This window comes from Corythoichthys intestinalis, chromosome 6 (genome assembly GCF_030265065.1).
Source record: "Corythoichthys intestinalis isolate RoL2023-P3 chromosome 6, ASM3026506v1, whole genome shotgun sequence".
NCBI classification, from domain to species: domain Eukaryota; kingdom Metazoa; phylum Chordata; class Actinopteri; order Syngnathiformes; family Syngnathidae; genus Corythoichthys; species Corythoichthys intestinalis.
Genome location: NC_080400.1, coordinates 18081358 through 18105399, shown reverse-complemented (window position 1 = coordinate 18105399; position 24042 = coordinate 18081358). Strand labels below are relative to the sequence as shown.

General features: G+C 40.7%; 1 protein-coding gene across 7 annotated transcripts in view; it reads right to left on the bottom strand.

The window, feature by feature from the left end:
• LOC130917765 (arf-GAP with coiled-coil, ANK repeat and PH domain-containing protein 2-like) overlaps positions 1-23344 on the bottom strand; it is a 31053-nt gene extending 7709 nt beyond the window's left edge. For 3 of the 7 annotated variants that reach the window (XM_057839438.1, XM_057839434.1, XM_057839437.1), the window contains exons 1-19: positions 23261-23344; positions 22350-22489; positions 22145-22263; positions 21992-22049; positions 17618-17737; positions 16193-16246; positions 13122-13180; positions 12817-13000; positions 12704-12748; positions 12474-12569; positions 12306-12380; positions 11389-11492; positions 11263-11314; positions 11061-11161; positions 7171-7282; positions 6920-7107; positions 6773-6842; positions 1216-1304; positions 1070-1149 (exon numbers count right to left, since the gene is read on the bottom strand). In XM_057839438.1, the coding sequence (XP_057695421.1) occupies positions 1070-1149; positions 1216-1304; positions 6773-6842; positions 6920-7107; positions 7171-7282; positions 11061-11161; positions 11263-11314; positions 11389-11492; positions 12306-12380; positions 12474-12569; positions 12704-12748; positions 12817-13000; positions 13122-13180; positions 16193-16246; positions 17618-17737; positions 21992-22049; positions 22145-22197 (1540 nt within the window). In that variant the 5' untranslated portion in view covers positions 22198-22263; positions 22350-22489; positions 23261-23344. Of the gene's footprint in view, positions 1-1069; positions 1150-1215; positions 1305-6772; positions 6843-6919; positions 7108-7170; positions 7283-11060; positions 11162-11262; positions 11315-11388; positions 11493-12305; positions 12381-12473; positions 12570-12703; positions 12749-12816; positions 13001-13121; positions 13181-16192; positions 16247-17097; positions 17207-17617; positions 17738-20686; positions 20801-21991; positions 22050-22144; positions 22269-22349; positions 22539-23260 lie in introns of those variants that run through there. The other 4 variants (XM_057839435.1, XM_057839436.1, XM_057839439.1 and 1 more) reach the window with 4 other exon arrangements.
• Between the last annotated feature and the right edge of the window lie 698 nt (positions 23345-24042).

Here is a 24042-nt window from a genome sequence, read left to right as displayed (position 1 = left end):
AAATACAAGACAACCAGTGTTGTTTATCCTACTTTAAAAAATTAATTACAGTTACAAATGACTTCTCCCAAAAGTAATTGTGTTAGTAACTCAGTTTCCTGAATGTAAGAGTAATTAGTTACTTGGTAAAGTAACTGGTGATAATTTTCATGTTTTTTTTTTCTCAAAAAAAAAAAAAAATCGGTCACACAATGTGAAGTTTAAAGGGTTTTTGGGACAATTAGCCCTAGCCCAATTCTTTACCCTAAACTTAACTAGACACAGGGGTATTGCGGATATTGCGATAACTAGATAGTAACCTTTGCTATGTGTGGAAGTCATTTAATGTTGTGAACCAACCGTTAAAGTTGTTAAAATTGCTCCCGTTATTGCATTAGTTCCATTCTGTCTATTTTCAACATGTGCAAGTTTTAAAACTGTTTCATCATTTAACGATAGATTTTAATTAAGTTTTGCCGATTTAGGAGCATTTTAGATCAAAAGTTACTTAGGTTCGCTAGGAAGGTTCTCTACAACAGTGCCTTCCTGAGAAGTCTACTGCTTTAAGATGGCGGCTGTTTACTAACTATCTAGTTCTTTATTATACATGTTGCAGTGCTGCAGTGTCTGTCCTATGCATCTAGTTCTGTATATACAGGTATGTGATATCTACCGAAGCATCACATGGGTGTAGTTTGTAGGCTATCGGCTAGTCAGGTATTATTGGAGCCAGAGCTGATTGGAGCACCCTAGCATAGTAGCATCGCGTTTGCAACGTCGTCACACTCCCTTGCCTCCTCCCCACTCCTGCTCTGCTTTCTCGTCTCCACGAGTCCGTTTTTTCCAGACTTTTCTTGCGTCAGTCAACCAACATCGTAAAGCATAATAACGCACGCCTTTTCCGCCTCAGTAACGGTAACGGCGTTGCCAAGATGACAAAAGTAATTAATAAGATTACTCACTACTTAAGATAATAACGCAGTTAGTAACGCTGTTATATTCTAACGCCGTTATTAACAACACTGAAGACAAGCAAGTACATGGAAAACTGGATGACATTTTCTGGCTACCATTTTGTAGAAGAACTTACTTGTCCCATCATTGTCACCGTTCATCCTCACAAAAGTCTTCTCCACATACTTGTCTCGTATCCATGCTTCCTTCTCAGCACTATGGGAACACGTGTCAATCATCAAGAATCGATTACCAGTTGATTAATAGGCATGCTGTGGTTACCGCGAGCTCTCATTGGTGGGTTTGGCTCTTTGCGAACACTGCGCCTCGTAGATGTTGTTAATGGTGTCATTTCCCAGGACACACAGCAGCTAAAACACCAGTATAAGTCTTTTGTTAGCAAACTAGAAAATGCAATTCATTGAAAAATAGCATGGGAAAGGTTTCATGGTGACTGATAAACTACAGTTCATTCGTCTTCTTGTATATATTGGGTAATTTCTAGGGGTGCAACGGTACACAAAAATCTCTGTTCGGTACGTACCTCGGTTTTGAGGTCACGGTTCGGTTGATTTTCAGTACAGTAATAAAACAAATGGCAAAACATAAATGTGCTAGTTGTTTATTACACACCTTAGTGCTTTCAACAATAGGAACATTAGCCTATATAAAGCTAGAATTCTGCTCAAAAAGTAGCGGGTATTTAAAGATAATCCAACAACAATTTGCATTTCAGACCCCGCGTATTGGTCAGCTTTCTTTATGACAGAAAGAAGAAAAAAGAAGTCCTGTGCTAAAGAGAAAAGCAATCCCAATGACAAAGATTTTAACATGTATTTTACAAATGAAATGCCTCAATGAATAATTTTTTTCCCTTATGAACGGTTTTCAAAAGCTTTATTGGGGGATTTTCTCAAGTTAAAGCGCCACACAGAAATTAATAAATTTAATTGTGTAAGCAGGATCTGTGTTTTATTCTTATTATTTAATTACAGGTGTTTTAGCTCATTTCAATTTATTTTATTTAAATGGGCTATTATTTATTTTATTATATGTTTATATTTTACAAATATGATGTAGTATTCATTTATATTCTATATTTTATGTTGTATAACTTTAGGTTCTATGTGAATATTAGTTCCTACTTTTTTTGTTGTGGTAGGAGGGTTTTGTATTGAACACGGGGCCGTGTTGGTTATTATTATAGCAGAGAAGACAGCAGTAAATCAACAAAGACAAGTCAACTGTGCCCCGATCTACCACTCAAGAGATCTGATGGAGTCAAAAAGTGGGTTACGATTGCACATTAGTTTGAAAATCGACTGGATCCACCATATTTTTACATGAGTGACTGCCCGATCCTAGCTACCGGTAGTAGTATTGACGCAGGAGGGTCGTGTCTTGCGTCAAATAGTAAACTCTTCCATTCTTTTCGCATGCGTCGTGTTGAGCCGCACTGCGACTGGTGTGCATTGGCTGATTGACTTTAACACCCGCGTTTCACTGCGTTCTCATGGCGGCCACGTTGTTGCGCCGTTGACGTTTCTGGGTTATACTGTCCTACCTTGGTGGCCCTCATTATAGTAGAGAAGACGGAGTAAATATAATCTACACAAAGAAACTGTAACCCGATCGACTCACAGCCTTGAAAAGTAAGGGTTACATTACGCCAGAAACGCATTCGGTACGCCTCCGTTCCGAACCGAGCACCACGTACCGAAACGGTTCAATACAAATACATGTGCCGTTACACCCTTTGTAATTTCCAAGTCACTTTCTGTTCAATTACGGGCAAATCTGGGTCATGTGCAGTAGGGACTTAGAGCATATGACACGAGAAAAAAAGTCTTAAATGGCATTAATATGTGAATTAGAATCATATTTTGAGACGATTCGACTATATACAACAATTTAGAAAAGCACAGATGACGAGAAATTAGTTTTTTAATCTGCCGGTTAGCCACGCCTACCATTATAGGGCTTTAGCGTCCCCAACAGGTGGATGACGTCAGCGGTAGACTGGGCTGATCAGTTTTACTATTCAGCCCATTGAGGGGGAATTATTCAGAACGAGGAAAACGCGACGAAGAGAGCCGCAAAATGTCATTGTTTCTGTCTCTTTACTTCAATATTTTTACAGGATATTCTTTTTATCCAAGTATTTTCCCCAATAGCTATATAAATGGCTTGAGAAGGACCAGTCAGCCCATCGAGGGGGAACTATTCACAACGAGGAAAACGCGACGAAGAGAGCGGCAAAATGTCATTGTTTCTGTCTCTTTACTTCAATATTTTTACAGGATAGTCTTTTTATTCAAGTATTTTCCCCAATAGCTATATACAGTGCCTTGCAAAAGTATTCGGCCCCCTTGAACCTTGCAACCTTTCGCCACATTTCAGGCTTCAAACATAAATATATAAAATTTTAATTTTTTGTCAAGAATCAACAACAAGTGGGACACAATCATGAAGTGGAACAAAATTTATTGGATAATTTAAACTTTTTTAACAAATAAAAAACTGAAAAGTGGGGCGTGCAATATTATTCGGCCCCCTTGCGTTCATACTTTGTAGCGCCACCTTTTGCTCCAATTACAGCTGCAAGTCGCTTGGGGTATGTTTCTATCAGTTTTGCACATCGAGAGACTGACATTCTTGCCCATTTTTCCTTGCAAAACAGCTCGAGCTCAGTGAGGTTGGATGGAGAGTGTTTGTGAACAGCAGTCTTCAGCTCTTTCCACAGATTCTCGATTGGATTCAGGTCTGGACTTTGACTTGGCCATTCTAACACCTGGATACGTTTATTTTTGATCCATTCCATTGTAGATTTGGCTTTATGTTCATTGTCCTGTTGGAAGATAAATCTCCGTCCCAGTCTCAGGTCTTGTGCAGATACCAACAGGTTTTCTTCCAGAATGTTCCTGTATTTGGCTGCATCCATCTTCCCGTCAATTTTAACCATCTTCCCTGTCCCTGCTGAAGAAAAGCAGGCCCAAACCATGATGCTGCCACCACCATGTTTGACAGTGGGGATGGTGTGTTCAGGGTGATGAGCTGTGTTGCTTTTACGCCAAACATATCGTTTTGCATTGTGGCCAAAAAGTTCAATTTCGGTTTCATCTGACCAGAGCACCTTCTTCCACATGTTTTGTGTGTCTCCCAGGTGGCTTGTGGCAAACTTTAAACGAGACTTTTTATGGATATCTTTGAGAAATGGCTTTCTTCTTGCCACTCTTCCATAAAGGCCAGATTTGTGCAGTGTACGACTGATTGTTGTTCTATGGACAGACTCTCCCACCTCAGCTGTAGATCTCTGCAGTTCATCCAGAGTGATCGTGGGCCTCTTGGCTGCATCTCTGATCAGTTTTCTCCTTGTTTGAGAAGAAAGTTTGGAAAGACGGCCGGGTCTTGGTAGATTTGCAGTGGTCTGATGCTCCTTCCATTTCAATATGATGGCTTGCACAGTGCTCCTTGAGATGTTTAAAGGTTGGGAAATCTTTTTGTATCCAAATCCGGCTTTAAACTTCTCCACAACAGTATCTCGGACCCGCCTGGTGTGTTACTTGGTTTTCATAATGCTCTCTGCACTTTAAACAGAACCCTGAGACTATCACAGAGCAGGTGCATTTATACGGAGACTTGATTACACACAGGTGGATTCTATTTATCATCATCGGTCATTTAGGACAACATTGGATCATTCAGAGATCCTCACTGAACTTCTGGAGTGAGTTTGCTGCACTGAAAGTAAAGGGGCCGAATAATATTGCACGCCCCACTTTTCAGTTTTTTATTTGTTAAAAAAGTTTAAATTATCCAATAAATGTTGTTCCACTTCACGATTGTGTCCCACTTTTTGTTGATTCTTGACAAAAAAATTAAATTTCATATCTTTATGTTTGAAGCCTGAAATGTGGCGAAAGGTTGCAAGATTCAAGGGGGCCGAATACTTCTGCAAGGCACTGTAAATGGCTTGAGAAGGACCAGTCAGCTCGTCGAGGGGGAACTATTCACAACGAGGAAAACGCGACGAAGAGAGCGGCAAAATGTCATTGTTTCTGTCTCTTTACTTCAATATTTTTACAGGATATTCTTTTTATCCAAGTATTTTCCCCAATTGCTAAATAAATGGCATGTTCATGACAAATAACAGTCTTGTGCTGAATGGAATTTGAAATAATAAAAATGCATTTATTCAGGACAACATGGCAAAATTACTCCATAATGGTCAAAAATGTCGACTTCACCTTTACTGTCGCACCTCCCGAACGATATTTTATGACACCTAAATCGGACATATGTCATTTCCCTTCCCCGGCTTCGGAAAATGTAAACAAACCAGAAGCCGTGACAGCTAGCCGACATGCTAACCCGAACCGAGTGATGTTTCAAAGTCTTCGAAGTGGAAAATCACACATAACTATCCTGGATTATTTGACATGACGACCCGGTTGTCGATTGTCTTAGTGGATCGGCAAACCGCCCGGCGGAGAGCAATTTACAGTTCGTTCCCCGGAGGAGGGTGGCTGGATTTGTTGTGCAGCTAACGTGCTGCTGCTAATCAGCATTAGGAGAGCTTTTTACATGCCTATCAATGATCAAACGTAAGTAGTCCTTCATTTAAAGGAAGTTTGTAGTGTTTACTTTGTAATCGCTGTATTCGTATTTGACATAATACAAAACAAGATGTTTACTCACTTCCTCATAAGTCCAATGGTCCCACAGTAAATAGGAACCTTTTGAAACTCCAAAAAGGTGCATACGCCTCTCCCTCATACAGAATGATTTTTCTGCAGCCGTTTGGCTGGCGTGATGCGAAAAATAAACGTATAAATCCGCAAAATCAGCTGAATCCTTCGTCCTCATACACAACAGTACACTGTAGCGTGAAGAGGACGTCTTCTACCGTACACGTCACAGCGCCCTCCTCCTCGATGCAAGACCGAAGCCGGAAGTCACTCATTTTCCTGGCGCGGGATTAAAAAAACTAAATAAAAATAGCGATCGCTTCCACACACATCCAAGCGGCCCATATCATTCAGGGGCATAAAATACCGCGTGTATTATGAAATAAACATGCTTTTTCGTGTCACAGGCACTTTAACCTTATACTTATGTTCCAATTTGCTATGTTTTGAAATCCTGTTCAATGGAAAAAAAGTTTGTTTTTTTTAACCCAGATATCTCAAAGTAACACATTTTAGAGCTTTAATTGCAATACTGTGAAACCATGATATTTTTGTTTAAGGTTATCATACCGTCAGAATCTCATACTGGCACAAGCCTACTAGTAAACATTTAACACGTGTTTACAGTACAGTACTGTAACATGTTTTGTTGTAACTTTTTTTTTTTCCAGTTTCGGCAGATTCTCAAAATCAGGTGACTCGGGTGCAAAAATATGCGACTGGGGCATCCTGAGTCACTTCCTATTGATTTAGGGACAATTGCTGCTCATTTTGGGTCACTTTTTGTTCCTTTCATTTTTTCCCGAGAAATTCTGGGTATCTTACTTTTGGTTGTATGTTATTTCTGTGTCCAAGTAAAAAATCAATAACATTTAATAGAAAGGTTTTAGTGGTTTTGAATGAGCAATGTCAATATGTTTAATGTGGCATTGGAAATGAATGGGTTGTTTTGGGGGAAACCATGAACTTATAGTGTAATTAAGATACATGCTTGTACATGTACACGTTCATGTACTAGTAAATCTTTGACATAATTTGGAGCCGAAATAAAAAATGTAGGTGTGAAATTGGGCTTGCAAAAACATTCCCACTATTTTTGTTGCCATGAATTATGCTAAATGCCATTGGCAGGCAAACAGCGCGAGTTTCACCTTAAGCTGCTCCGCTTCCCATGAGTCCAGCGTTAGCGAGCGCACCTTTGACACGTGGACGCCCAAACTCCTATGAGGAATATTTTAAAAAATGAAAATAAATGTGACTATTTTAAAAATGACAAAAGCGTGTAGCTATTAGTGTACCGGTGTATCCCTGAGCACTGTATGCACACGGTGACACCCAAGTTGACGACGGCCCATCTCGGCTCCTCCTCACCGCAGTCGCAGCATCGTTGATTGCCACTACCCTGCAAAGCCACAGCCAGAACCGCTTTCCCCTGATTGGTTGCGGTGTTGTCGTCACCACCCTTAGGTGGAGGGGGCTCCTGAGGCTACACGAGACATTCAAATATTATTGTTAGTGATTATATAACAGGCGTGATAAGTGGGCGTACCTGGGTCGGTGCAGCTTGGCCTCGCTCTCGATACGCCATGTCGATGCTGCCCTGCAAGGCGCCCATCCATGCCAAACGGACGTGCTCAGAGTCCGCCTGGAGGACGCAACACCTGATGGGACACAATATGTCAAAAAAAAAAAAAAAAAAAAAAAGTGTCAAAAATGTTTTTAATAGGGCTGTCAAAATTATCGCATTACCGGGCGGTAATTAATTTTTTAAATTAATCACGTTAAAATATTTGATGCATTTAACGCACATGCCCCGCTCAAACAGATTAAAAAGACAGCAGTGTCATATCCACTTGTTACCTGTGTTTTGTCGCCCTCTGCTGGCGCTTGGGTGCGACTGATTTTATGGGTTTCAGCACCATGAGCATTGTGTAATTATTGACATCAACAATGGCGAGCTACTAATTTATTTTTTGTTTGAAAGTTTTACAAAATTTTATTAAAATGAAAACATTAAGAAGAGTTTTAATATAACATTTCTATAACTTGTACTAACATTTTTCTTTTAAGAACTACAAGTCTTTCTATCCATGGATCGCTTTAACAGAATGTTAATAATGTTAATGCCATCTTGTTGATTTATTGTTATAATAAACAAATACAGTACTTATGTACAGTATGTTGAATGTATATATCCGCCTTGTCTTATCTTTCCATTCCAACAATAATTTACAGAAAAATATGGCATATTTTATAGATGGTTTGAATTGCGATTAATTGCGATTAATTTTTAAGCTGTGATTAACTCGATTAAGAATTTTAATCGTTTCACAGCCCTAGTTTTTACATATCAGTTAAAATCCAAACGACAACAACAACAGGCGACTCAAGACGTTTATTTCATTTCAGCTGAGGTAAACTGCAACATTAAACACACATAACAAACAAAAATTACTCACACTGAGGATTAAAATACCTCCTCAATTCCATCGACACGCCTTCCTCTGAGGAAGCAGAGTCTGGGGACTCTGAGGTGGGCTCTCCTATCTCCAGGGCCGAAGTCACTGAGGTGGTTGAAAAGCTCCTCAGTGGCAGGGGCCGTGGGGTGGATGAGATCCGCCCGGAGTTCCTAAAGCCTCTGGATGTTGTGGGGCTGCCGTGGCTGACAAACCTCTACAACATCGCGTGGACATCAGGGACAGTGCCTCTGGATTGGCAGACCGGGGTGGTGGTGGTCCTCCTTTTTAAGAAGGGGGATCGGAAGGTGTGTTCCAACTATAGAGGGATCACACTCCTCAGCCTCCCTAGTAAAGTCTATTCAGGGCTGGTGGAGAGGAGGGTATGTCAGGAAGTTGAATCTCTGATTCAGGAGGCGCACTGTGGTTTTCGTCTTGGCAGTGGACTAGTTGCCTGGCACCGCCAGACTGTTCTCCCTGTGTTTTTTTAAACACTGAGAGTATAGTCTGGGACCCAGCCCATTAACGGCCTCTCGAGCAAGTCCAAAATCAATCAACAAATCAGATTCGTTTATTTGCGTGACATGTCTTAACGAGCAATGTCACTCTTCCGCGTCGGAAGTCGTCTCCACAACAACACAGATGGCGAACAGGAGAGCCGAGAATATGTTCCAATCCACGGTAAAATCAGTTTTAAATGACCAAAAACACATCAACACAAGTCATTGACAACAGTCTGTCTCGCGCTAGCCATGTTGAATAAACCCGCCCGTCGCTGATTGGTCCACTCCGCTGTCTGTTTGCTGTGGCTTGCTCCGCACTGGAAATTTTATCCGCTGAATGGTGGCCAGACTCAATAGCTGGAACAGCGGTGAGTCTGGATTACCAGGCTGGTGGAACAGTGGAGCAGATCGACACCCTCGGTAGGATCCTCGAGGGTACATGGGAGTTCGCTCAACCAGTCTATGTGTTTTGTGGATTTGGAGAAGACGTTCGACCGTGTGCCTTGGGGAGTCCTGTGGGGGGTGCTCCGGGAGTACGGGGTACCGATCCCCTTGGTAAGGGCTGGTTAGTCCCTGTACGACCGGTGTCAAAGTTTGGTCCGCATTGCCGGCACTAAGTCGAATTTGTTCCCAGGGAGGGTTGGACTACTACCCTCACCTATGGTCACGAGCTGTTCACCGAAAGAACAAGATCGCGGATACAACCGACCGAAATGGATTTCCTCTGCAGGGTGTTCAGGTTATAGATAGGGTGAGAATCTCGGTCATCCGGGAGGGTGTCGAGCCGCTACTCCTCCGTGTTGAGAGCCAGCCGAGGTGGCTCGGGGATCTGGTTCAGATGCCTCCCCTGGACACCTCTCTAGATACAGTTGGTGTTCCGGGCATGTCCCACCAGCAGGAGGCCCCAGGGACGACCCAAGACACGTTGGAGAGACTATGTCTCTCAGCTAGCCAGGGAACGTCTTGGGATTCTGAAGAGGAGCTGTTTGAAGTGGCTGGAGAGAGGGAAGTCTGGGCTTCCCTGCTAAAGCTGATGCCCCGTGACCGGATCCTGGATTAAGCGGTAGATAATGGATGGATGGATGGATAATTCATTTTCCAAACGCGCCTGCTAGCTTATTGCTAATATATAGTACATTGTAATACAATTCCAAGCGCTAATGAAAATTAGCATCGATTCACCTTTATTCAACTCTCAAAAGAAATATTAAAAAACACAAACACCACATTCTCATTTCTTTTCAATGACAAGAAATGTGACCACAATCACAGGCCAAAAACAAGTTATATCAACCCTCCACTGTAAAAAGAAATACAGTGGTACCTCTACATACGATCGCTTCGACACACGAACTTTTCGACATCCGACGTAAAATTTGACTCGCCATTTGTTTCTACATCCGACGACATGCTCGAAATACGACGACCATGGCAGCACCGCAGACGAATGCACGGCGGATTTTCTTGTGTGACAAATCAACACAGGTTTCAGAAAAGGTTGGTACAGGTGGTGAAACAAGGAAAAAGTTGATGCTTACCTTCTAAATGAAGATGCAAATGACAGAAAAATATGAGCGTGGGGTGGGCATCCGTGAAATGGCTCAACAATACATCTCCACGGTCCTCCTCCGACCATCGTTCGCCAGTCTTTATAAGTTAAGCTGACAATTCTTATTGTGGTAACATCTCCAAAGAAATCGCCAGCTTCGCCATGTTTTCATCATTTCTTTCACAACTTATTCAACACAAAACGCCTGCTGTCTGCCGCAATTGACGGTGTTCTCAAGATAACATTCAAAGTGAAAGTGAAACTCAAGCTCACCGGTCCAGGCACGTCAGCCCCGCGGTGCGTTCAGGTACACAAAAAAACGTCCGCCTTATTAGAACCCGATTCGTTACACTATTACAGGAATTATTATTATTATTCTTTTTATTATATTATTCCAATTTTGATTTATAAATTATTTGTTTTGCTACGTGTAATTGCCATTTGTAATAGCACCAGCAGTATTTTTTAAGGATTTAGTGCAGGTTTTTGGGCTGTGGAACGAATTAATGGAATTATAATGTATTCCTATGGAAAAATCCTGCTCGACATACGACCATTTCGACTTACAAACAAGGTCCTGGAACGGATTAACTTCGTATGTAGAGGTACCACTGTAGTACAATAAAAAAGATTCTTTCACTAGTGAAACAATGCATGCACTTCATTACAAAGTGCTGTTCTATAAATTAACTGCAAAGTTTAGGGAATGTTTTATTATTATTATTTTTAAATTATCTCATAAAAAGATCCTAAATTGTGAACCATAGTTATTTTTGGTGGTTCTCAACAATTTGTCAGTTGGACATGTTTACAAATTTTCCTCTTGACTATGTGTAGCATTCACAGTGTATGTGTTGTGGTAGTATATGTCTACCAGAGACTTATCAATCATTGTGTGCAATTATGTGCATATTTTGTGTTTTTGTCTTACTTGTGCACAGAGATCAGTTGGAAGCAGAACCGACGGTCCATGTCATCCAAAGACTTGACGGCACACAGTCGGAGGTCCTCGAACAGGAGCATGGATGCCTCCTGTAGAGCCCAGCGGAAAATTAAACATCACAACTTTTTATCCTCACAACAACAGCGGCTTTATTGTTTTACTTTGCTACCAATAAGTGGTTAAAATTTACTTTGTGTGACTTCCTGTAGATGAGTTGGTTGTCTCGAATAGCGAACCAGCACCTGTACACAAAAAATAAAAATGTTCATGTTGCCATTTCAAAACTGTGTGTTTTTTTTAACCCTCTTCAAATGACCTCTTCCAGGTTTTCAACTTCCTTCGGGAGCGTTTGAAAAGGTAACCTTGAATGACGTCATTGTTCCCGTGACACGACTGGACCAGCGTCTCTCCTGAGGCATCCTATACACAAATACGCAGAAAAAAGATCAAAATGTGTAACATTCGAAATAAATAATTTGAACCAAGAGGCCTGACGGCGAATGAAAATTTAACATTAATTCTGCAAACCCTATCAGTTCAAATGGATTGGACATCTACTAGTGACAAAGTAATTTAAATTCACAGAAGGATGAAAAGAGCCAAACGATTCAACTTCTATTATAAAAAAATAAAAATAAAAAAAATGGTAAGTTATCCTGCCATCATTGCAGTGAGTGGTTGTACCACTCATGTGACGTGCTGCGCTCCCCCAACTCACCAGTGTCCTCTCCAGGCTTGCTTGCTTTGAAACACACGGTAAGATTTGTTTTTTGGCGAGAGAGAATATGCAATGTACTTTAGCCTTTATGGTCTGTGCCTAGTGATCATCACACACTTACGTTAGAATTTGGCTAGCGCCAACTCTCAGACAACTTAATTATTTTTATACACACACTACGTGGCTTCCAAGTGAGTAGAATTCATTGAAAATAATGTACTGTTTTGCTGCTGAGTGTGTATTATCACCAGTAAGTGGGTGTTATCCTTGTAGACGCTACAATATGTGCTTGTCTGTCAATGTTCAGTCGAAATTGTTGAAAACCTTTATGAATTTTTGGACCAAAACATTTGAATTTTACAGTCGAAAACATTTTGAGTATATGTCGACTAAAACTAGAAAAACACATTTTGAAATGACTAAAATATGACTAAGACTAATAAGTATTTTTGACTAAAGGGCTGCCAAAAACAACACTGATTGAGAGAAATGCATTCGTGGTCTTATTGACTTACTCTTTGTTGGACCAGCAGGTGAGCATTCTCCAGATTTTTCCGTGTGCTCGCACACTCAGCCGACCGCTCGCACAACTGATTACAAAGTCGACAGAGGCATCTTTAGTAGTGCTAGGGGGAAACGGAGACAGCTTAGTTCCTACGTAGGTGTTGAGCGCATTTACTGACCTGCACTGCCATAACTTTCATGGCGGGATCGAGGTCCCTGAGTAGGTCAAATCCTTGATGGAAAAATGTCAGCTGAGCGTTGACCAAGGAGAACACCTCAAATAACAACACACACTCAGTCAGACTAAGAACAGGGAGGGAAATTTTTAAAAAATGGATGCGGATTTCCATCAATGGCAGCGAATGAGTTTATGCTCCGCTAAAATAAGGTAGTGAAGTTCTGGTCTCACAGAGTTCAAGATGTCCGTCTTTTGCTGAGTCTTGAACATGTTCAGCTAAATGACAAAACAAGAATTCTTTAGTCTTGAGAGTTTTCGCTCTCTGAGTGTACCCCTGTATTAACCTGCAGACAATAATCCAGGGCAAAATGCTGATAGCATTTACGGGTAGCTGTGAGCAAGTGACTTGCTCTCTCGGCCTCTGCGGTCTTGTGTCGAGACACCTGAGCATTCTTGGCAGCCGCTGTGTCCAGATTGTCACCGATACGCAGAAACTCCACACGGGTCTCTGACAGCTGAGGAAGGAACCTTAAAAGCCATAAAACGACAGCCAACAATTGAGTGGTATAACCGATCCAACTGATGTAAACTAAAAAAAGGATTTAAATTCAGGGTTTAAAACCTAGTGTGAGTACAAGTGTGCACTTACTGCTCGCACAGATTACTGAGCTGATGACTGATAGCTCGCTGGCTCTGGTCCAATAACATCTGACAACATACACATAAACAGGGGAGGATGGGGTTGGTTGTTACAATTGCTTTCCTTTTGCTCACCAGAGAGCAGTGTAGCACAATATCAGTATTGAAAGGTACAGTATATCTTGCGTTTTGATGACACAACAAATTAAAACAATCTAATTTGCCGGTAATATTATCATGTAAACTTATTAAACGTATTTTTGGGCACCCGTTTAAGTTTTTGGTTGCCACCGAAGGTGCGAGATGTCCAATCCATTTTGACTGGGAGAGGCTGGCAGGTTAAGAGCGATATTGCCGGCCATTAGCAGAGTGTATTTCTGTGTTTATCCATTTTAATTGTATTAATTTTGTTTTTCTCAACATTACCGTAATTTGTGGACTATAAACCACTACTTTTTTCGCCCTGCTTCAACCCTGTGGCTTGGAGTTTAGTGTAGCTTATTCATGGATTTTTACAGAATAATCAACATCTTTCAGTATAAATGTCACATAATGCATGTAGAGGTCGACCGATATATCATCCAGCCGATATATTGGGCCAATAAATTTGACCCCCCTCCAAATATCAGCCAACGGCCGATTTGCAGTAAAAAGCTTAATTCCTTGGCAGTCTCCCATCCCAGTACTAACCTGAACCAGGTTTCAGTGTAGGATGGCTGTAAGGGACCAGCATGTAGGTAAGCTGCTGCCGACGACTGACTATAAAGCAACTACTTGAAGTTGAAATCATTTGTCGCTTAAGTTATTGCTTTGACTTTATTGTATATTGTCTTTATTTACTGCTCCTTATCTATTCTGTACTTTTTGTTTTACTTGTTTGCAAATGCGTATACAGTGATCATTCATTTTTCGCAATTAATGGTGATCCCCACCATCATCGAAATTCGTGAAGTAGAGGTGTAGCTTATTTACATTAAACCCACCCCCTCCCCCCAATTTTTTGGGGGGTGTGTTAAATGTATTTATTCAGATTTGGCATTGGAAAGAGACACATACAAGACATGATTTTTATTATTTTTTTCATTGAGTAAGTCCTCTCAAATCAACTCATGCTGCTTAGACCAGCACACGACACAACACAATGAGTTGCCACAGCAATTACAGCCAATGTTTAAAAAGCTAAACAAGGCGGCGGCCTTTGAAAGGTAGTTGTCTGGCCACTTCAAAGCAGCTCCTTTGTCACTCATTGTTTACTTCAACAAGCTGCCTGAAAAGAAACGCTTCAGGAGGGAGAGTGAGAGGCTGTACTTGATCGGATGAGAAATCTCTATAAAATCCTGCATTTTTTTTTTTATTGGGGGGGGGGGTGAACAATGGACTAAGGGCGCGATGTTTGAAGCACGAAGTAGCAAGGAATCACTGTACCTAAAGTTCAATAAATGGTTGGAATTCTATTGGTGCGTTGATATATATTTTAGTGCTGAAACGATTAATCGATTAACTCAAGTATTCGATTAGAAAAAAAATATTCGAATTAAATTTTGTTCCTTCAAGTATTCGTTTAAAGTGGTGTTGTATTGGTTTATTTTGAAAGTGTTTGCATTTAGTTTTATTGATTAGGGTGAATACACTGCCCTCTGGGCTGCCATTTTTCACATGGCTGAATCCAACTGCTCCCTGTTAAGACCTGTTAGGGTTTTTATTTGAGCAAATGTTTTTCAATGCATTCATAATTTAGTTTATGGGTATATTTTGGCGTTTTTTGTGGGCATCGGTGTCTGAACCATTTGTTAAGACCATTGTAAAAAAAAAAAACAAAAAAAAACTTTAGCATTTTATAGCATTTAAGATAGCGGACTTTTTCTTTGTGTGACGGCCCTGGCCATTTAATTGTTATGTTTTGAGACTGTTCCAGTCAGCTGATCGTCTCCTCCACCAGCTGGTTGCTTCCCCTCCCACTGTGACGACAGCTGAAGGACGCAGGACGGACCGACGACGTCGCCGCCGCTGATTGGCCACGAACAAAGGCGCCAAGCTTCTTAAACCTGCCACTGTCAACGCTCTGGGAGGTCGCATTTGACAGCATTCTGCCGCGGTCCTCCTCGCCAGCTGTTTACTCGCCATTCACGCTCGTTTGCATTTGATCACTAGTCTGATACACTCTCGCTTTTTCGGTGAGGTCTTTTGTGTTTATTCGTTATTGGATCGTTTTTGTTCACCACCGTAAATAAGAGCACTGAAGCAAGTAGGGGTAAGTCGCCATTTCTGTTCAACCCGTTTTCTCCTGTTTTGTTTACCGTAAGAAGCTAGGTTAGTGGTTGTCTTTTCTTTGTTCTTTTTCATGATCAGGGTTTAGTTAGCGGGTGGGGTTCAAGTGTAGATTCCTTTTGTTTGTTGTTTTGGCCTGGGCTTACCCTGAAGCCGCGCTTCATTCACATTTTGTACATATTCATTGCGAGTTTGATTGTTGTGTAAATAAATTTGTGCCACTTGTGAATTTGTGTGGCTCGTTTTATGTTACGCCCTTCGCGAGTCGTCCTTGGGACGTAACAGTAAGTTAGCCATTTCTTCTTTTCTTGTACAAAGATCCTCATTAAAAAAAAAAAAAAATTATACCGTTTGAGGGTCAGCTCAGGTATTTTAGTTTTCATGTTCCTTATCCGATTACTTGATTATTTGAACTAACTAGTCCATTGATCAATCGACTACTAAAATATTCGATAGCTGCAGCCCTAATATATTTATATAATGAGTGTTTCAATTTTCATAAATCTCATAATCAAAAAATATTGGTGGTAGAAAAGTAGATCGGCCTCAAATATCCGCCTACAAAATCAACTGCAGACATTGGCAATCGGGTGATTTTTTTTTTTTTTTTTTAATCAGTATCGGTCTTAGAAAATCCCCTATCAGTGGACCTCTAAATACAGTGTAGACACCTGTGACTTATATATGAACAAGTAGAGTTTTCTTGTATAAATTTCAGGGGTGCCAGGCACTGCTTTCTTTGTCAGTCATGACAATAACGAAAGTATTTCGTCGACGAACAATATTTTCATGCACCCCTAACCCCTGACTCACAGTGTGAAACGTGAGCAGCTCCTGCAGGCCTTGCTCGAATTGGGTGAGGCAGTTCTAAAAGGACATGAAAAGAAAGTCAGGAGAGCAAACATTCTTAAAGCCATGAAGGCCCTCTCGTGTGGGGTAGATGAATCTGTAATTTAAATTAGGGCTGTCAAACGATTAAAATTTTTAATCAAGTTAATTACAGCTTAAAAATTAATTAATCGCAATTAATCGCAATTAATCGCAATTAAAACCATCTATAAAATATGCCATATTTTTCTGTAAATTATTGTTGGAATGGAAAGATAAAACAAGATGGATATATACATTCAACATACGGTACATAAGGACTGTATTTGTTTATTATAACAATAAATCAACAAGATGGCATTAACATTATTAACATTATGTTAAAGTGATCCATGGATAGAAAGACTTGTAGTTCTTAAAAGATGAATATTAGTACAAGTTATAGAAATGTTATATTAAAACGCCTCTTAATGTTTTCGTTTTAATAAAATTTGTAAAATTTTCAATCAAAAAATAAACTAGTAGCCCTATTCTGTCCTCAATGTGTGTGAGTACACAAATTGACAGATAGCGAACATAAGTTCCAAAAAGAAATCAGACGGTGTGGCAAAGTTGCATGGGCTTTACTGAAGTCATCTCTTTTTGACAGGAGCACGTTTCTTGTATTTTTGTAAAACTGAAAATAACAAGGGAATGTATAACTTGCATAAATCACAAAATAACATAAAATGTACACACACGTGTCCATTTGAGCAGTAGCACTAGCCAATTAGCTCACAAGCATCTAACAATGTAACTGCATTTCACCATATATGTGAACAAATTCAAATACACATCATCAATAACTATCTAATTCTCATGAATATAAACAAAGGAGGAATATAACTCACAAGCGATGCATGTATTAGACACAAACAGTGTGATGGCGCTATGAGAACTGCCACTGAATACTGGATGCGGACGTTAGCTGGTCTGAATAGCACTGTCTATTAGTGTGAGTTCGCGTCGACATATAATCACGTCAGAAAAGCGCGCCGAAACCCAAATAATCAGCTGCACTAAATCGCCAGCAGAGGGCGACATTACGCCACATAACATATGAAAGTCACACCCAAGCGCCAGCAGAGGGCGGAAAAACTCCATAAAACACAATTAACAAGCTGGCCTTTCACTTTACTGACATTTAAATCTGTCTGAGCGGGCCTAGTGCGTTAATTGCGTCAAATATTTTAACGTGATTAATTTAAAAAATTAATTAACGCCCGTTAACGCGCTAATTTTGACAGCCCTAATTTAAATACAAATATAAAAGCCATTTAAACAACGGAATATAATGACACATAAGAGGAACACAGACAGAAAAAAACTCATTTCTTGTACAGAAATACTTATTATCAGATGGGTCCTTACTGCTATGACGCCATCCTCCTTGTGACGTGAAAACAGCTCGGATAGGCCAGTGAGAAACAGTTGATTGGCTGCATTGTATGCTTGTCCCGCCTCCACCATTTTTCCGCACAGCCTTGTAACCTGATTGGTTGCACAACAAACACCAGTTAGATGACTGGTGTCAAAATCACGGCCCACGCCCCCCACCTCAACTAAGCTGTCCCCACCAATGATTTGGGACACAATAAGTATTTTTGGAGGTGTAGACTTAATTCAACGAAACAATTCAGTTTTCATTTTAGTCACACAATAATGTGCTATTTAAATATTAGAATTTTTCTCTCTCTCCTCTCCCTTCTCTGATCTAAAAAAATGAGTTAGTCCTCTCCACACAGTAGAGGCTGAACTCAGTAGCGTCTGTGCCTATAGCACACCGCTTCAGGATTGGTTGAGATATTCACTCAGAAACACAGTCAGTCACACAGGTTCTAAAAGATCCCATCAACTAAAATCTTGAGGTTCAGACCATCCGAACCATTTCTCCTGAATTGTTCAAAGCTCTATTCTCCACTACTGAGTGCAGTTGTTAAGCTGAGCTAAAAGCTAATAATAGCAAAGCATAAGGTGACAGGCACAGACAGAGAAGAGCTGCCTTGAATTATTTATTTCTGCCACTCTAAACGGCTAACTGTCTGGATATTGATATCAGAAATAGTTCCGTTTTGATTACATTTAAGATTTATTTCCAGGAAGGATGTTATATTAGATAGGGAAAGTAGCCTACAGTATACATTGCTGATCAAAATCTTAAGACCAGTTGAAAAATTGCAAGAATTTGCATTTTGCAAATTTGAGTAGAGCTGCAATATGCAAAGACAAGGAAGGGGAGTATAATAATAAGAACTTTGAAAAATTAATTTCTTGAGAACAACAAATAAACTATAATACGCCGTTTGATCCCCTGATCAGAAGTTAAAGACGATCGCTCAAAAACTAACCAGAAGCGGTATTTATAATAATATATTCAGTATTATATACATAAACAGTATATATACACATCCACACACATTTATCATGAGACATATATTACTTATACACTACCGTTGAAAAGCTTGGGATCACTTAGACCCCAAACTTTTGAACAGTATAAAACTGTATACGTTGCTAATTAGTACCCCAAAAAAAGTTGTACTCATGATTTCCAGTCATTTTTTAGTAATTAGCGTTTTTGTGTCGGTCTTTTTTCCCCCCGTGGCACAGTGATATTGATACGGCGGAGTAGTATCGTCAGTGTGTGAAGCTGTATTAGGTCACGTGCACCAATAGACCCTACTCACCGACGTCACAGAATGACGTGTTGCTGTATCCGGCCGCCATATTGTCCGTCCCTGTTTAGCCCTATTCTCAATGGTTTCAATTAGTCGTTCAGTTTATAGAGCAATTCATGGAAGCCCCAGTGCTTTCAGACGCTGTAAACTCATTGGATGCGTTGCATAAAAGGCGTTATGTGGAAAAGCTTCAGTCTATCCATTCGCCAAATCCATATTTGATGCCTAAATCGATATTTTTCGACCCGCTGTCTTTGCCCTCTGCCTGACATCTGCTACCCTGATATCTACAACTATCTTTTCCACAGAAACTCTGCCTATTCTCACGAAACTTTGAAAAACATTAAGAGCAGCACTCTAAGCAACATTACCCTGTGTGATTTCTAAAATGGCGACAATCAAAAAAAAAAAAAAAAAGTTGACTGCGATGGCCGACGCTTCAAGGATAGGTGGATATTGGACTATTTCTTCAATAAAACACGCAACAACTGTGTCTGCCTCATTTGCAAAGAGAGTCGCTGTTTTCAAAGAGTTCGATGTGACGCGATAATAACAAGACATGCTGACATGTACGACAACATTACAGGGAAGATACGCGAGAAATTATAGCAACTTGAAGCTAGTTTAATTTCACAGCAGCAGTATTTCGCAAGAGCCCGAGTGTCGAAAAAGAACGCCACAAAGACGAGACTGTTGAAATTATGAATTTAAAAAAATAATAAAGCAAATGTGACACACAGAAGGGCTTGCTAACATTTGTTTAAATATATTGTTCTATGTAAATCAGCCGAGGTAGCCCCCCGCATTTTTACCACACCAAATCTGGCCCCCTTTGCAAAAGGTTTGGACACACCTGTTTAACTGATGATCCGTAGACGAGGCCAGCTTCTTTCACTTAGTACCAGCTAAATATTATTCAAAATGTAATGATGGTGGAAGAAATAAGCATCTTGAATTTGAAACTGTATGTTGTCGGCGATTAGCCTCGCAATGATCTTAAATGTGGTTGTCAGCCCAAAACCTTCTAAATACATATTAAATGCATCTTACCAGATATAAAATGACTACTACATACTCCGTGGTAATCGTTTGGAGCCCAGTTTTCTCGTCGAATTGCAGCAGTCCATCTCGCTCTCCTCTCCGGGTCTCTCGGAATACGGTACAACTTCAAGTCTCTCCGTCTATCTTCTCTGTTATCGCAACCAACCGCCACACACGCCTTCACCATTTTGATTATTAATGTTAACGAGCAGAAAAACACGCCGTAATAGGAGGAATTTACGTAGCGGTAATGCGTCAAAACGACGAGGAGACAGACAATATGGTGCGGAGGCGTGGTTGTGACGTTATGTGAGTAGGGTCTATAGGAGACGAGGATTGGTGCCATGGTTTCGAAAACAACAACATGGCGTCGACCATTTCTAACTACGACATGAGCGAAGATGAACAAAAGATAAGAAAACCGCATTCGAAGTTTAGTCAACGGGGAAAAAAAGAATGACACATAAACGCTAATTACTAAAAAATGACTGGAAATCGTGAGCACACTTTTTTTTGGTACTAATTAGCAACGTATGTATATGTTATAAAGCAGAGTTTATGTAGAGCCACTTGAGTGGAACGAAATCCATTTTCTAAGCACTTTTTCCATGGTCCCAATACAGCCTAAACACTGCACTTCAGCTCTCAGTCTCTAGCCAGGACTGTAAAATAACATGAAATAATGCAGTAATTCATCATGTGTTAATGGTAACAGACTTACATGTTAAGTTAGTGCCAAATAACACTGTAACAGTAACACGTTACTTCTTAACGTGTTAGTCCCAGACTCCCAACCAAGGCCGGCTCAGCCTATACGCAGACTATGTTTGGATGACTGGAAAATAGACGCACGAATATGTCGAAGAGAATTTATCCTTTGGAGCAGAGAAACGAAAGAAGAAAATCTGAGAAGAAACAACAGTATCAAGGTAATACACCATATGCTTCTATTTGTTACTTTCCAAGTGGTGAGAGCGCAACTGAGCATCGATTGTAACATCCCAAGTAATGATGTCAGGCTTACGTTGTTTTATAAAGTTTTATTTCTATCACAACTCGGCGACTGCTTGTAAAAGTGCTCTCCCTTCACTCTCGCTCCTGTGTGATGCTTTCAACTGCGATCACGAAAAAAACTGATCACAAAATAATGACAATAATGTGTAGTGATTTCGAAATTTGCCGCGAGCAAGTAATGAGTTTCTGGTTCAGAGGTAAACCGCGCGGGCGATGACGTAACACATTTGGCTTCTCCTTTCTGCTCATGCGTAGTTGCACAAAGGCGTACCTTGCAGAAGCGGGGGGGGTGGGGCCTTAAACGCACCTTAAACGTGTGGAAAGGTACAAAAATAGTCAGGAAAATACCCTGGAGAAAATTATCTGTCCTAGTGTAGACGTAGCCATAGTCATTTAATTTGTATCGGACATTATTATCAAGTAGTATACATGTATCAGCTTACAGTGAATCTACTTAATTAGTTGCGCACTCCCCATAGTACACGTTTTTGTTGACGAATATTTTCCTGGGCTGAATTTCGTTCCAGGTAATCATATTTTGTGCTTTGGATGATTCAAAGGAGCTATTGAAAAGTATCTTGGAATTAGAGGTGGAGTGCCATCCTCTTCACAAGATGATTTCCCTAATGTACAATTCAAGCTAATGCTTGGCAATGTCGTGTACAAAGTTATGAGATCAAGAATCAAGAAAGATGCACATAAGGTTACAATTTTATTCCATTTTTACAAAAATATCGGCCCCTTGGCATTATTATTTTACTCAGGGCCCCCAAATGGCTTGGGCCGGCCCTGCTCCCAACACTGTTGTCTGAAAAAGTGATAAGCTCATGTTGCTCACATAGAAAAGTTTTTCAATTATTTGCCATTATAGTGCTTATAAAAACTATGTTGAGGGGAGTTGAGGTGCTTCATTCTGGAAATTGCTGCTCTATGGTGCCAACTTCAGTAAGGGGTCTCACCGACTGCAAGTTATGGCTATTTCTGTCTTTATTTCCATCAGTCAATGCTGTACCTTGTCCAGCTGTGTCTGTAGCAGAAAAACATCCTCCTCAAACTTATCCAGGTTCAGCCTAAACACATACACAAACAAAAAAACACACAAGAAAGTTTAAGCAGCGGCGCATGCGCCTCGCCGATGCCAACTCATCGAGCAAGAGTTGCTTACCTGAATTCTGGAGAATCCGCGACGCACTCCGAGAAGTCAAGTAACGCTTCCATATTGAGTGAAGGTACCTGGAAACCGTCGAAGTATGCTACTCAAACAGCAAGTTGTTAGCCGGCGTGCTGTGCTAACACACAGAGAACTTTCTCATTAGAAACAAAACTATCTCCAATTAACACAACTACGACTAAGAAAAGACGAAACCTACTCAGCTGTTTACTTGTCGTGTACCATGTGTTCGTGAAAGATAAGCTTGTGTTGGGGCTTGCACAGCTGTCAGCATCCCACACACGCACAGTGATGCTAACATTGGCAGTCTTGAGCGCTCCTCCAGCCCACATCCGGGTTCTGTTTAGTTTGCGGAGACACCAAGCGGTGGTTTAAGTTACTGCGTTCACTGTAATTAAAGATTGGTGCTATTAATTTTAATGTACACAATTATCTTGGCATTTAGATAAGTATTATGTAGGACCAAAGCTGCCAAAATTAAAAAAAAAAAAAAAAAAAAAAAAAAAAAAAAACTAATATTAAGTGTGCATTTCCATGCCAGTGACAGCCATGTACGTCCATGCCATCGATGACCATGTACTGTATGTCGATTCTATTGATGCCAATTTACTTGGATTCCATTGACACATGTGTACAGTGGGGAGGACAAGTATTTGATACAGTGCCGATTTTGCTGGTTTTCCCACTTGCAAGCCATGTAGAGGTCTGGAATTTGTATCATAAGTTCTCTTCAACTGTGAGGGACGGAATCTAATACAAAATCCAGAAAATCACATTTTATAATTTTTAAATAATGAATTTGTATTTAACTGCATGAAATAAGTATTTGATACATTACCAACTAGTAAATATTTCGGCTCTTAGTTCTTTTTTAAGAACCCCTCCTGTTCTCCACTCATTACCGGAAGTAACTGCACCTGTTTGAACTTGTTACTGTCAGGTACGCGGGCAGGCAGGAAGGTTGTGTGGAACCAAATGCAGGGAAAACGAAAAACGCAGCGAGGCAGGTGGCAGAGAACTCAAAAAATGGTTTTAATTACAACTAACAAAAGCACAAAGTACAAACAAAAAGACTAGGGATCAAAAGGCAAGGTTCAAACCAAAACTTACTTAAACAGAGGTACTGGTACACGAGGTCGCGGAAAGGGCTTGAAATTGACGTTGGCATAGACATAGACATTGACGTAGACAATGACGCAACAAGGAGTGACAAGAAACTGGGTCATTATATACGCAGACAAGGGGTAACGAGACGAGGAACAGCTGGGTAACACAGGTGGATGCAGATTGCAGGATACACTGGGAAAACACACACAGGTGAGAGCAATGGGTAATCACAGGGACAAGTCACACAAGGAGAAACCAAACACAAAACCTAACAGTTACCTGTATAAAAGACACCTGCTCACGTGCTCAAACAAACAAACAAACAAACAAACTCCAACCTCTCCACAATGGCCAAGGCCAAAGAGCTGTGTAAGGACGTCAGGGATAAAATAATAGACCTGCACAAAGCTGGGATGGGCTACAGGAAAATAAGCAAGCAGCTTGGTTAGAAGGTAACAACTGTTGGAGTGATTATTAGAAAATGTAAGAAGTTCAAGTTGACGGTCAATCTGCCTCGTTCTGGGGCTCCATGCAAGATCTCACGGATCTCTCATGGGGCATCACTGATCATGAGGAAGGTGAGGGATCAGCCCAGAACTACACGGCAGGACCTGGTCAACGACCTGAAGAGAGCTGGAACCACAGTCTCGAAGAAAACCATCGGAAACACATTACGCTGTCATGGATTAAACAGCGCACGCAAGGTCCCGCTGCTGAAGCCAGTGCATGTCCAGACACGTATGAAGTTTGCCACTGACCATCTGGATGATCCAGAGGAGCGATGG